This window comes from Rhamphochromis longiceps, linkage group LG12 (genome assembly GCF_057381845.1).
Source record: "Rhamphochromis longiceps isolate RC_006_pf linkage group LG12, R_longiceps_female_GT1.1, whole genome shotgun sequence".
Taxonomy (NCBI): Eukaryota; Metazoa; Chordata; class Actinopteri; order Cichliformes; family Cichlidae; genus Rhamphochromis; species Rhamphochromis longiceps.
The window spans coordinates 27,353,570-27,366,408 of record NC_140568.1 but is presented as its reverse complement, the minus strand read 5'-3'; the positions used below and the strand labels follow the sequence as shown (position 1 = coordinate 27,366,408).

Below are 12,839 nucleotides of genomic sequence, written 5' to 3'. Positions count from 1 at the left end.
TGGAGGTTGTTGGTGTTAGTGTTTAATAACAGAAATGTTCCTTTTCCACCGTCTTTAACACCATTTTCTGGTGGTGACAGTTGTTTTGTTTTTTTAACTTTAGGATAAAGACCTCTATTTCTTACAGTGTAGTCCCAGTCAGTCCATACTTGCAAGTTGCTTTGATTTTCCACAGCAAGATTTCTTTATAACATTGAAAAAAATAAATAAAGACCTGCTGCTTTAATTGCACTTCTTTATCTCTTAAGAGAGCTCAGAAATTAAACATGTATTTAAACTTTTTTTTACAATCAAACTAAGGTGAACAGTTTAGAGCAAATAGCTTCACTGAAACTGAGTCCACGACATTAAAATGAGTGTGACACTCCTGGACTGACCATAAATAGTGGAAGTGATCTGGATACATTTAAAAGAAAAAAGAAGAAGAAAAGAACTGAGTTTAAAAGAAGGGATTTCTCCTCCCAACACTTCAGAAAATCTATTTAAGAGATAAAATACTGTGATTACTTCCCTGCTAGTAACACAAATTACATTTGTGATTTGGTAGTTAATGACTGTGCTCTCATAGAGAGGAGACGTTTACTAAAAGACAGTAAAGTAACAGGATCAATATTATGGATCATTCATTACAGCAGCAGAAGAAAGTCTGACACTGTTCACAGCTTCACTTTGCTCTGGTTAGTGATTTCTGTTGACCTTATGATTCACGCAATCAGAGATCCGAGCTGAGAAGTGCTTGTGACCACAATTGGATCATGCAGAGGAAATCTTGGTTAAGCTTTCCAAAGCAGGTTGGACTTTCAGGAAAAGGAGGGTGCACTCTGACGGATAAACCTCAGATTTCACTGCTGGAATGAGGCTGAGCACAACTGAGTCTGTTGACTTCTGTGTGCAAAGCTGCGGACACCGTTCGGTCAACAACACCAGAGCAGAGCTGTGGCGCCCAGAGAGAAAAGCGCTGAATGCCGCAAAGGTCATCAACGATTATGGCGTGTGTGTGAAAACGGTGCACATCGATTTCCAGGCCCCCCCCCGGGGGGGGGGGGGGGGGCGCGCAAATAAAACTGAGATAATGTTTCACATCCTTTAACACTGGGACTTCAGCATCAACAGGAAAGGGAAAAAAAAAATCTGCATTTTTAAAACGGAATCTGTGACAATATACAACTACTTAAAAAAACAAAAAAAACCAACCACACACACGTGAATTAATCAAGACTTTTAATGGTTCTTCAAATGATGTACACACAATGAAAAAACAAACATCTGATTAAACATTGATTTTTTTGTACAGCATGTCATAAGTATCAGCTGCATCACACACACAGACACACACTCAGAATACACAGCCTCCGTGCTGATCCTGTAGAGCCGGTACAGTCTGTAACAGCTCGCTAAAAGGAATCCAATTAATCAGCGGAGCCTGCAGCTCAAACAGAGACGCCGCATGTTGATCCAGCTTTGTTTTAGCGAACGCTGCCTGCTACCTACATGTGCGCTTGTGACTCAGAAGTGTTACAAACTATGGCATCAGCTGTTTTGCTTTATTTTCCACCTGAGCCTTCATGTCAGGTAAGGCGTGGACCTCGAGAGAGCTGCAGCGTGGATACACGGAGAGCAAAGTGGCAGAGAGCCCGGGGTGGCCGGCGCTGCTGACGCAGAGAGCGCCGACACTTATAAAACTCTCGCCACCTGAGCCTCTCTCCCAGTTTGCAGCATGTGCGCTAAACAAGACTACGAACAAAAATTTAACCATGGAATGACCGAGTAAGAGAGTAGTCCGAGGACAACTGCTGCTAGTCTATAAAATGTTGCGATGTTGATGAAAAATTAAACACGCAGTAACACACAGTTTCCATGCACACGGAAACACACATTCTGCTTTCGGGGACAGACGACGAGCCCCCTGATAACCAGACACTAAAAGAAAACTATAAAAGACAAAAACAATAGTGTAATGGGTTTTTTTTAGATGTAATTATGTGGCTCTATTAAGATCCAGAGAGAAGCTAAAATACAGTCAAAGCCTCTCCTGTCTGACATCTTAATTGAAATTAACCCCTAAATAAATATGGTGAAAGTGATGATTCACCTGCTGATCACAGGTGCTAAAAATAGACTCCAATATATATATATGAGCGAGAGAGAGAGCGAGAGAAAAAAAGCAGGGCTTGAAAATGATAAAGGAGCCTCATGCAGAGAAACATTCACGGCCGTCTGCCCCCCACCCCTAAAAACGAATAAAGATTGTTTAAGGATGGCTCGGACAGGGGAGAACAGGGGATGTGGGATGATTTCCTGAAACCGAAGCATGTGGTGTGAACAAAGATGGGGACAGGATAAGGGCAGCCAAGAGAGTGAACCACATCTCTCTGCAGCATTGGAGGGGAAAAAAGGAAGAAAGCAAGCAAGAAAGGAAGGGCCGATAGACCCATTAACCATCCTGATGAAATGGTTGGGTAACATGAGGACCGCAGTGTCCCGACCGAACGCAGCGGGAAGCGGCTCCCGGCACTGCGTGAGGCTGTGATGTGGTTCGTGGGTCAGGCGAGAGAGAATGAGAGAGAGATGGTAGTCTGCAAGGGCTGCGGCTGGGTGGATGCACGGGCTTGTTTGTTCAGTTCTTCAGCACCGCCTCGTAGCTCTGGAACACCCACTGGGAAACCTCTGCAGCTCTGCACTTCAGAGAGACCTGAGGGAGACAAGTTAGGGTGAGCATGATTTGATTTATAAAGCAGTCTGTTGGCAGGCAGTGCTTTGACTGACGCATGAACAAAAAGCAGGTTTTTAAAGGCCTGCTGCGGGTTATATAAAGCACCTCAGAAAAGGCGATAACTTATTGTTTGATCTTAAATCTTTGCTGTTCAGCTGATATCTTCATCGGGCAACTTCACATAACATTTCTCCAGATTCCTGGTGAATAAATGACCTCATCTTTTATACTTATAGAAGATTAAATTCCTAATTTTCCACCTTATAAGGAAAAAGGCCTCAGATGACACCCACTCCTACCCCCACCCACATTCAGCCTTATAAAGCACAGACAGACGTACACACAGAAATATAGATACATATACGCTCAGGAGAAAACAGAGAAGGCTTCTTCTCTCTTTGATGTCAGTCTCAGCTGGGAGGAGGTTTAGGATTAGATGGCGCTTCACAAAGTGCCCCCCCATCCTCCACCCCATCTTACTGCAATCACTCTGCAGATGTCACTTCCTCAGATCCAGAAATACACTATTTACAGGCAGCATAAGGCAGCTGCAGGACGGACACACACGCACACAAAGAAAAAAGTGTAATAATTGCAAAAGACAGTGATTCTGAATAATCTAAAAAGTGTTTTGCTAATTAATTGGTGCGCAGTGAAAACCAGCCGCGCTTTCTCCTAAGACGAGTGGAACCCTTAATAACCCCCACGTCTCTGCGAAAAGGCATAGTGAAGAGAATAACCTGCATTCTTCTTGCCCTGACGGCGCTCACAAATCATCAGAGTGCGAGCCTTTTGGCTTTAATCACTGTCATTTCTTAGAATCACATTTGTTCCGCTAGAGTGGAGCTGGAATAGTCTGAAGGTCACATGGCGAGCACGCCTACGATAAGCGCCGACCCCAGGTGACTCTAGTTTCCAGCGACAAATACAAAACGGCACTCGAAGATAAGTAATTAAATCCTGGAGTGTCGTGTCCAGATTAGTCCTGCATTTTAACATTTTGCTTTTAAATCTGTACCTGAATACGAGTAATGGATCTGTGTGCTTTATTCTAAAAGGACAGGATGACCCGAGCTTCTAACATTTTATCATTTCACCATTGTTTTTTCTTCAGTGCACCAACACTACACAGCAAACACTTTGACACTTGGCACCATTATTATAATTAAAACGATCAGTAGGGCTGGGCCATATTATACCGTTCACGGTAATACCGGTATAATGTTAGGCTACGATAGGAAAATGAAATATCGCGATAGAATATGAGTAAAACGCGCATGCGCAGTGCCTTTGTTTTCATACGCACATGGCCGATTGTTGAGTGAAACAGATGAACCAGAATTGGTTTGTAAAAATGGTGCAACTTCCGTGATGTGGAACTGGTTTGGTGTTTGTCCGTCAGATACACGACAAAGCACATTTTTTTGCAGAACATGCAAGCGGCCGTCGGACTAAGATGCCCTTAAATCTGGGAGTAATCTGGGTCCTAAACTCCGTATGCTTCAGGTCAAACGAACACTGCAGCATCACTAAGAGTTAAAAACTGTCTAAATTCTTTCATCTTTAATAAAACGATCAGCATTGCTGCTTTACCAGGTGTAACTATGAAGTTTAACTTCCAGGCATCCATGAAAACAAAATGTATTACATTTAACGGAGTTAGAAGCTAGCAGGAAGCTAGCGGAAGTTAGCTCGCTAGTTTCGCTAGTTACCTAAGCATGATATTGCATGTTCTGACTGAGAGATTTCTGAAAAAAATCAAACGTACAGCTCTGCTATCACTTCCAACATAAATGAAGACAGGAAACTAAACAGCAGTGGCGTTTGTAGGGTTACTGAAGTTGGGCTAGCTGGTATATAATGATGTGCTACGTGATCGCTAGCGACACAGCTATGTTAGCATAACATAAACAGTGAAGCTGGAGGACGAACACTAACACTTTTCCACTTATAAAAGTTAACGTTAAGGTTCCTCATGGTTAGAGACAAATGCAATCGCATGGCAGGATGCTGTAAAAGGACCAATCTTCAGTCAGGAGAACAACTGAGATAATCCATCCACAATACGAGGTTAGTCATTAATATACTGCAACAACATGGGAATAGAGCAGCTGCCAGAGAATTCAACATTAATGAATCAATGGTACAGAAGTGGAGGAAGCAAGAAGAATGAGTTTAATAAAGTTTGATTTATCTGACTGCTTTGTTTCGCTTAATGTGCCTTATAATCCCGTGCACCTTATGGTCCGAAAAATGCGTACTGCACACTGCAGTTTAATGTTGCAAAGCACCTCTTTTTAACTTCAGTGGATATTATACATGGTTATGCTCAGGATATGTCAGCCCATTTCTACTGGAAATGCCTTTGGGTTAAACTTTCAGCAAGGAATTTGCATTTGCACTGTTACATTTTTATAAAGCTTTAATGTACATAAAAACCAGCTTCTTGTTTAAGTGAAAATAAATGATAGGTTGTCTATTTGCGCTAGTAATGTTGTGGAGTTGTATTTTGTCTCGCATCAATTATATCGTCAGTTATATCGTTATCGCAAATTTTCAAATATATATCGTGATAAATATTTTTGGCCATATCGCCCTGCTCTAACGATCAGTAATGAATTTGATGAGTGACTGATGGGAATTTCACACCAGGCCCCTTCTATGACTCTGAATATTAATATCAAAGGCAGGTGATGGAGTATGGAATGCTTGCTGCAGTCAGCTGAAGCAGTAACAGTGCACAGCTCCTTCAGTGCTGCACTGGTACACTCAAGGCTCTTTATTAATGCATGCTGCTGCTGGCAACATTTAGACGCTCCTATCAGGAAGATGTGAAGAAACGCAGAAGCTCCAGCCACTGTGAACAAGCCGCTGGTTAGAGAGCAACTGCGAGAAACTGCAGTGTTCGAGTCTGCAGCCAAGAGCCTGCTGCTAAAATGTTTGTTTTATCGGATGAGGAAATGGAAGAAAAATACATCTTTGTGTCTATTATTGATGGACTGAGTGAGAGGGGGAGATCGCTCTTCAAGACAGTCTCGGGCTTTACATAACACTGCATAAATACCAGCAGGATGTGCTTTTTTTGGAGTAATTAATGAGTCTGAAAATGATGCAGATCTGCTGTAAAACCTGCATAAAGGAGACTTGGAGCCACTACACTGTGATGAAGCACAGCAGCACTGCAATAAGGCAAAGCAAAGACAGACTGATACAGTATGATAAAAACCCTGTCTTCAAAAAGCATGTGGACTGTTGAACTATTTAAAATAACCGAGACTGTTTAAATGTTAGATGCATTGTTAGCAACAGTTGTTAAAAGAACAGTAACATTCAACAAAAGGTTGGAAACATTTGTCAGAGTTTCTGATCCATATTTACATGGCAGCGTCACACAGTTGCTGCAAATCCGTGACACAAATCTCCGATCCCACGACATCCCAAAGCTGCTCTACTGCACTGAGATCTGATGACTCTGGAGGCCGTTTGAAAATAACGCTCAGTTGGTACTCGACGTGTGCCGGGAAACTATCCTCCACATCAATGCACCGGCAGCAGCCTGAACTGTGGATCCACACTTTCATGTTGTTTCTACCAAATTCTGACTCCTACCATCTGAATGTTGCAGCAGAAATTGAGACTCAAACTAGGCAACATTTTTCCCCCATCAGTTATTGTGGAATTTTTCAGGAGCCTGTGCAAACCTGCTCAGTTTCCTGTTCTTAGCGAACAGGAGTGGCACCTGATGCGCTCTTCTGCTGCTATAATCCATAGTAGGTTCAGAGATGCTCTTCTGCATACCTTGGTTGTAGCGAGTGGATATTTGAGTTACTGTTGCCCTCTAATCAGCTCCGAACAGTCTGGCAATTCTCCTTCGACATCAACAAGGTATTTCTGCCCAGAGAACTGTTGCTAACTGAATATTTTTCAGCCAAATCTCAGAGATGCTTCTGTGGGAAAATCCCAGCAGACCAGCAGTTTCTGAAATATTCAAACCAGCCTGTCTGGCACCAACAACCATACCACATTCAGATCATCTTTCTTCTTCATTCTGATGCTAAGTTTGAACCTCAGAAGGTCGTCTTCACCACATCTATATTTCTAAATGCGTCAAGTCGCAGTCATGTGATTGGCTAATTGATATTCGCATTAATGGATAATTGAACCGATGTACCTAATGAATTGGCCAGCGAGTGTAAGAAAACGATTTTTACATGGAACACTAATCAAACTGTGCCATATCCACTTCAATCAAAGGCAACGACATTAAAGTAAAACTGTTGTTGTGTTGCAATTAAGTTTGAAATTCGTATGAAATGCTCACGTCTAAATACTTTGATATGAAAGAGCTGAAAAACAAAACAACTGGGCTTTAAACTCCAAGTTGTTGTGCCGGGGTTTTGGTCAAAGGTTCAAAAAGCTCAGCAGAAGATTATTTCAAATTGATGTGTGGAAATTCTTACGTCTGCAAATGTCATCCATCCTCCATAGATGGATTTTTATCAAAAAGCTGTAAGAGGAGGACTGTGAGTGAGAACAGAAGGCAGACCCAGACAGAACAGCAGCAGATTGGATATTTGCATAAGTGTGAATAAAACGGAGGAGAAAAAAAGGTTCTCTTTAGATATCAACAACAATGATCAGATACAACATAGCACACAGGCCAGAATCAGCAGGTAAGGTTACAGCATGGTGGAAGCCATTCATGAGCTCAAAGAAAATAGGGGGAAAAAATGCACAGAAAGACAAACACTGTCTGAGGATTTTTGTTTTCCAAGATGTACCCATTTAATCTACATCAGTGTGCTGGTAGCAGGTTTGTGTGGGGAAAAGGCCGGAGATGAAAAATAAAAACCCAAACCAGACTGCACTGAGGGTTCAGGAGAGATGGGAATGTCTGAGGCCGTTTTTCTAACAGTGGAGTCGGTGAGCTGAGTATTTATTGACAAATTCACAGTCTGAAACAAGTAAAACAAAAACATTCAAAGCAAAAGCAGGCCAGCAGCCCGTGCCCCACTGACACTCTGATGTAGATGAACTGAACGCATGTGCAGATGTGCCCAGCAGTTCTTTGCATTGGAAAAATAAAATAATGAAACTGTAGCTCATCTTTGAAATGTACGTCTACTTAACAAAAACACAGGGTGATTAGTTTATGTAAAAATGTAGTTTGTTACTGTTTTGGTTTATGTGCTGAAAACGGTTTTATTTGTGTATGTTCGATGTGTTAGACTTGTACATAGTTAAACATGTATGGATCAAATAAAATTGAATTCTGGATATGGATTTGTAAGCAATGAAATTTGAAATAAGGGGGTAGGAAGAGGAAAAGTGTAAACTTCATCCTACTCCTTTTCGAGCACACACATTCTGTAGACATAAATATACACATGAAAACTTGATGATTTTTAAGTTTTTTTCCTCTTGTTATTTCAGTTATTTTTGCATGTTTGAAATAAAATTCTATCTAAATAATAATTTGATTTTAGATGCAATATTCATGTAAAATCTCCAAAATAATTCAGCAGTCTGTTGCATTGATTTATAATGCTACCCATAATGGTATCAAAGTGACATACACAAACCCTTCTATTAGAGATTCAATTCTGATTAGAGATTTTTAAGAAAACTCTTCATCCACGTTTATGTTGAGAAACTGCTCACGTGTTTCGTTTTCAGCAGACTTCTCTATTTACCAAAACCCCTCAGATTTACCAGCTAAAGTGGTGGGTAGAAGAAAAAATAAATAAATAAGTCAGCCCACAACACTGGTCACATTGTTGCCATGGGGACAGGACATGGCAGATAAGACCATGCGTGATGTCAAAAAGATGAGCAGCATCCCTATTCGCCACTGTAAATACGGTAAAGTGTACACGAGCCTAACTGAGAGAGTCAAATGAGAACGTCAGCTTGGTGTCGCATGAGAAACGCAGGTACAAACCTGTTTGGGATCTCAGTTCAGTTTTGAACTTGCACTGCCAACAAACACGGACCTAAATGCAGGAAGCGGACCAATGTACAACACTGAGAGCAGCCAAACGTATGACACGGGACTTGGCGATGGAAAAACAAACAAGATGCAGCATGCAAAGATGCTGGTCATCAAATAAAAGCCACCTCGCATTATCAAAAATGGCTATAATTAGGCCACCATTACTGGTAACAGTGAGTGGAAATCTGAGTGAACGGGTGAGGGGGCGAGACACACTGTGCCAGCGAAAATGAAGCATGAGCTCTCAGATTTGTCTGATTCCCAGGCTAATGAAATCTGGGAGCGACAGACAATTTCCTAAATCCACAGCTGCCATAATGGCAAGATGGCAAAATACACTCTGAAAACAATTTGACAACACACAATAGACTGTGATGTTGCTCATATAAAGAATTAACACCTTAATGTGCTACCCTCAGCTCAAATGCTACATTTACAATGCTGCCAATTTGCAGGTAGATTTTCTTTAGTGCTCATAATCATTCCTAGGCTTGTGTAGGACACTTCAGCACTTCTTAGCACTGTTCCACTATGTAAAAAACACTGTTCCACACACACGGCTTCCAGTATTTACTCACTTTTCCATTGTTAGTGAAGCGTAGAATAAAACCGAGCAGGAAGCAGCATGGGATGTGGAATTGGGACACAGCGTCATAGAAGACCTGAAGCTAATCAACTTTTAAGATAGGAGGAAAATAGGGCAGCTATGTTCAACCCTTAAAAACTGCATGTGTAAGCAGCAGCAAAACTCAAGCATGTCACCATACGTGTCTACTAATGTCAGTGAATTAGAACAGTTTCATGTCTCATCTTCAGACGTGCAATAGAACCCAGAAAACAGTGTTACGGCTTTGCTTCTTCGGGTCTAAAAATAGCTGCCGACAAAAGGCTTTGGCAGCTTGGCTTTAATGTTCTGTGCCAAGAGAGCGCGGGGCCCGTGCAGCAGGCAGTCGCTCCGAGGGACGAACGTCAGGATACATACTGTGCGTGTGGTTTACTTTAAAGTCTGGTCCTATCGTTGCTGAATATACGTTTGTTAAAAGCACTTACAGTCACACCGAGAAACCATGTGGAGATCAGAGGGTACAAGGTAGAAAACAAACCCCTTCTGCTTTCCCCGTTTCAGTCACATTTTGTCCTGTATCACATCAGGATGTGATCTGACCAAAGAGGCTTAACCGTGGTGGGTGTAAAACCACCTCAAAATTCTGAGACTTTAACGCAACTAACAAATTGCCTAGTCTAGACAGAAGAAAACAAAAAGACAGTTAATGCCACCTTATACATAAAACATGACCTGAAAGCAGACTGAGTGATGAGCAGGGAGGAGAGTCACACCAAGGTCATCGTTCTAGGCGAGTTATACAGAATTTCTAAGCCAAAAAACAATCCATTAAGAGTGGCGACTGCAGCGTGCTGACAAAGCAAGACACATGCAACAACACAGCACACAAACAATTAACCCTACAACTGCACAACAACACATGTATGCGCACACAGATGAGTCACCACGGGTAAGTCATAGCCAGTGTTTTTCCACAGCCCTCCACGCACATCAGAGAAGTTTCCTTCCCTCAGACCGGTTCGTGTCGGTCAGACGTAGTTTTAAACGGTGTATTTTGCCCCAAACCAATCTTTTCCTGAACCCGCCCGAGCGGTTTTGTTGCCTAACCTAAATCAAACTACAAGTGAAAAAAAAAGAAAAGCAAAAAAGCAAAAAAGCTGTCTGACAGGAAGCCCGAAGGCAAACTTCTCCCACTACCACACATCGCCATCCAATCCCTGTCCCTAGTGCACATCGACTGCTCAGTACTTCACATTAATCCCCGTCACATCTCTGCTTGGTCAGATCTGATATTAATGTCATTTGTCTCCATCTGTAATATGCAGTGCCCACTATTATTTAACTCCATCATACCGATTTAATTTTCTAACCGGGCTTTAATTTCTGCTAAAAGTGCAAATCGGAGGATTCACTCTTTACGGCGTTATTTATGACTGTGAGAATTCAGGATGTGGCTGATAGACAAGTCTGTCTGATTCATCAGTTATGAATATTTCAAAACATAACAAAATGGGAATTTTCAGTTATTATGGAGGGCATCAATTACAGCTGCCCAATAATGTTAATAAATGTAATAATAGAGCTTGTTTAGAAAATGGGACATTTACAGCACCATCAAATTTCCAACAAAGCTTAGAATATCTGGGGAATAGGACTATTTTTTAGTCAAATTAGCTTGTATAATACTGCCTTACTGTGTATGAAACAAGCAGTTCTTTAAAATCTGTAAATGCTTCTTTTAAATGAACCAAAGTAAATTTGAAAAACATTATGTGACAACAAGTATGAATAAAAATAAATAAATAAAAAAAAGTAAAATAGGTCATTTAGCATACAATTTACATGTTTTTATTTTTTAATTGGTGCAACTCGAACTGTTTCTTTCTCTCACTCTGCGCCATTGTACTCATCTGAACTTCGCCAACTTAAAGCTACTGGACGCCGCCTAGAACGTCTCTCCAGGAAAACAGGACTTACTATTCACAAGGACATGTATCTCAGTCATATACAACACTATGAAGAAGCTATTCATCATGCTAAACCTGCTTACTACACCTCTGTTATTGAATCTGCTGAAGGAAACACTCGCACTTTGTTTTCTATATTGCATAATATTGTTAAACCCCCAGATACCTTTGCCATACATACATGCTCTGCCAACAAATTTATGGATTTTTTTCTTTTCTTTTTTTTTTTTTTTTTTACACCAAGATTGAGAATCTTCATCAACAATTGCCCTCGTCCTGTGAAATGGTCAATTGTTCTATCTGCATTTTTTGTCCTTCTCAACTGTCATCCTCTCTATCCAATTTTGAACTTCCCACAATAACTCAGCTATCTTCCATAATTACTAACTTAAAGTTATCATCATGTAAACTTGATCCATTGCCAACAAATCTTGTTAAACTCTCATTCCCGTCTCTTGCCCCACTGATTGCTAATATCGTACACTCCTCTCTTATATCTGGTTCTGTTCCTTCTTCTCTTAAAACTGCAATAATAACTCCAATACTGAAAAAGAATGGTTCAGATCCCTCCAATCTAAATAATTTCAGGCCAATTTCAAATCTCCCTTTCCTAGAAAAAAAATTCTTGAAAAGATAGTGGCTGCACAGGTTCATCATCATCTCATTGGAAATAACTGGTACGAACAGTTTCAGTCCGGCTTCCGTTCATGTCACAGTACAGAAACAGCCCTAGTAAAAATCACCAATGATCTTTTGCTTGCAGCTGATTCTGGACTTATATCCATCCTCATTCTCCTTGACCTTACAGCAGCTTTCGATACCATCTCCCACTGCATCCTCCTTCACAGATTAGCATCTATTGGCATCAATGGTACAGTACTCGCCTGGTTTACTTCTTATCCCTCTGGCCGCTCACAGTTTGTTCAATTACTCCCTCACAGATCAGTATCTACTCCAGTTAATTCTGGTGTACCCCAAGGCTCTGTCCTGGGTCCTTTACTTTTTATCATCCATCTCCTACCCCTAGGTAATATTTTTAGGAAGCATAACATCCAGTTTCACTGCTTGCAGATGACACCCAGCTCTACCTATCCTCCAAACCCACAGCTACTCTCCCACCCACATCCATTTCTGACTGTTTAAGTGAAATCAAGGTCTGGTTTTCTCACAACTTTGGCAATAAAACAGAATTCATTTTAATAGGCACCAGATCAAAACTGACTACAGTTCCAACCAGTCTTTCGTTATCCACTGATAACTCTGTTGTCACACCCTCCCCTCAGGTTAAGAGTCTTGGTGTCATTCTCGATAGCACTCTGTCCTTCACAGCACATATAAATAATATCACTCAGTCTTCCTACTTTCTTCTCCGTAATATTAACCGCCTTCGTCCCTCACTCACACCACACAGTACCGCCATATTTGTCAATGCTCTTGTCACATCTCGTCTGGATTACTGTAATTCTCTTCTCTATGGTTTACCTCATAAATCCCTCCATAAACTGCAGTTGGTTCAAAATACAGCTGCTCGTATTATTCCCAGAACTAGATCCACTGAACATATAACGCCTGTTCTTAAACAGCTCCATTGGCTCCCAGTTC

At 41.3% G+C, this 12,839-nt stretch overlaps 1 protein-coding gene across 2 annotated transcripts in view; it reads right to left on the bottom strand.

Moving 5' to 3' along the window:
• Positions 1-1,204: 1,204 nt before the first annotated feature.
• Positions 1,205-12,839, bottom strand: part of ap1b1 (adaptor related protein complex 1 subunit beta 1) — a 30,112-nt gene continuing 18,477 nt past the window's right edge. For both annotated transcript variants that reach the window (XM_085425530.1, XM_085425529.1), the window contains exon 22: positions 1,205-2,692. In XM_085425530.1, coding sequence (XP_085281656.1) covers positions 2,618-2,692 — 75 coding nt within the window. In that variant the 3' untranslated portion in view covers positions 1,205-2,617. The remainder of the gene's footprint in view (positions 2,693-12,839) is intronic.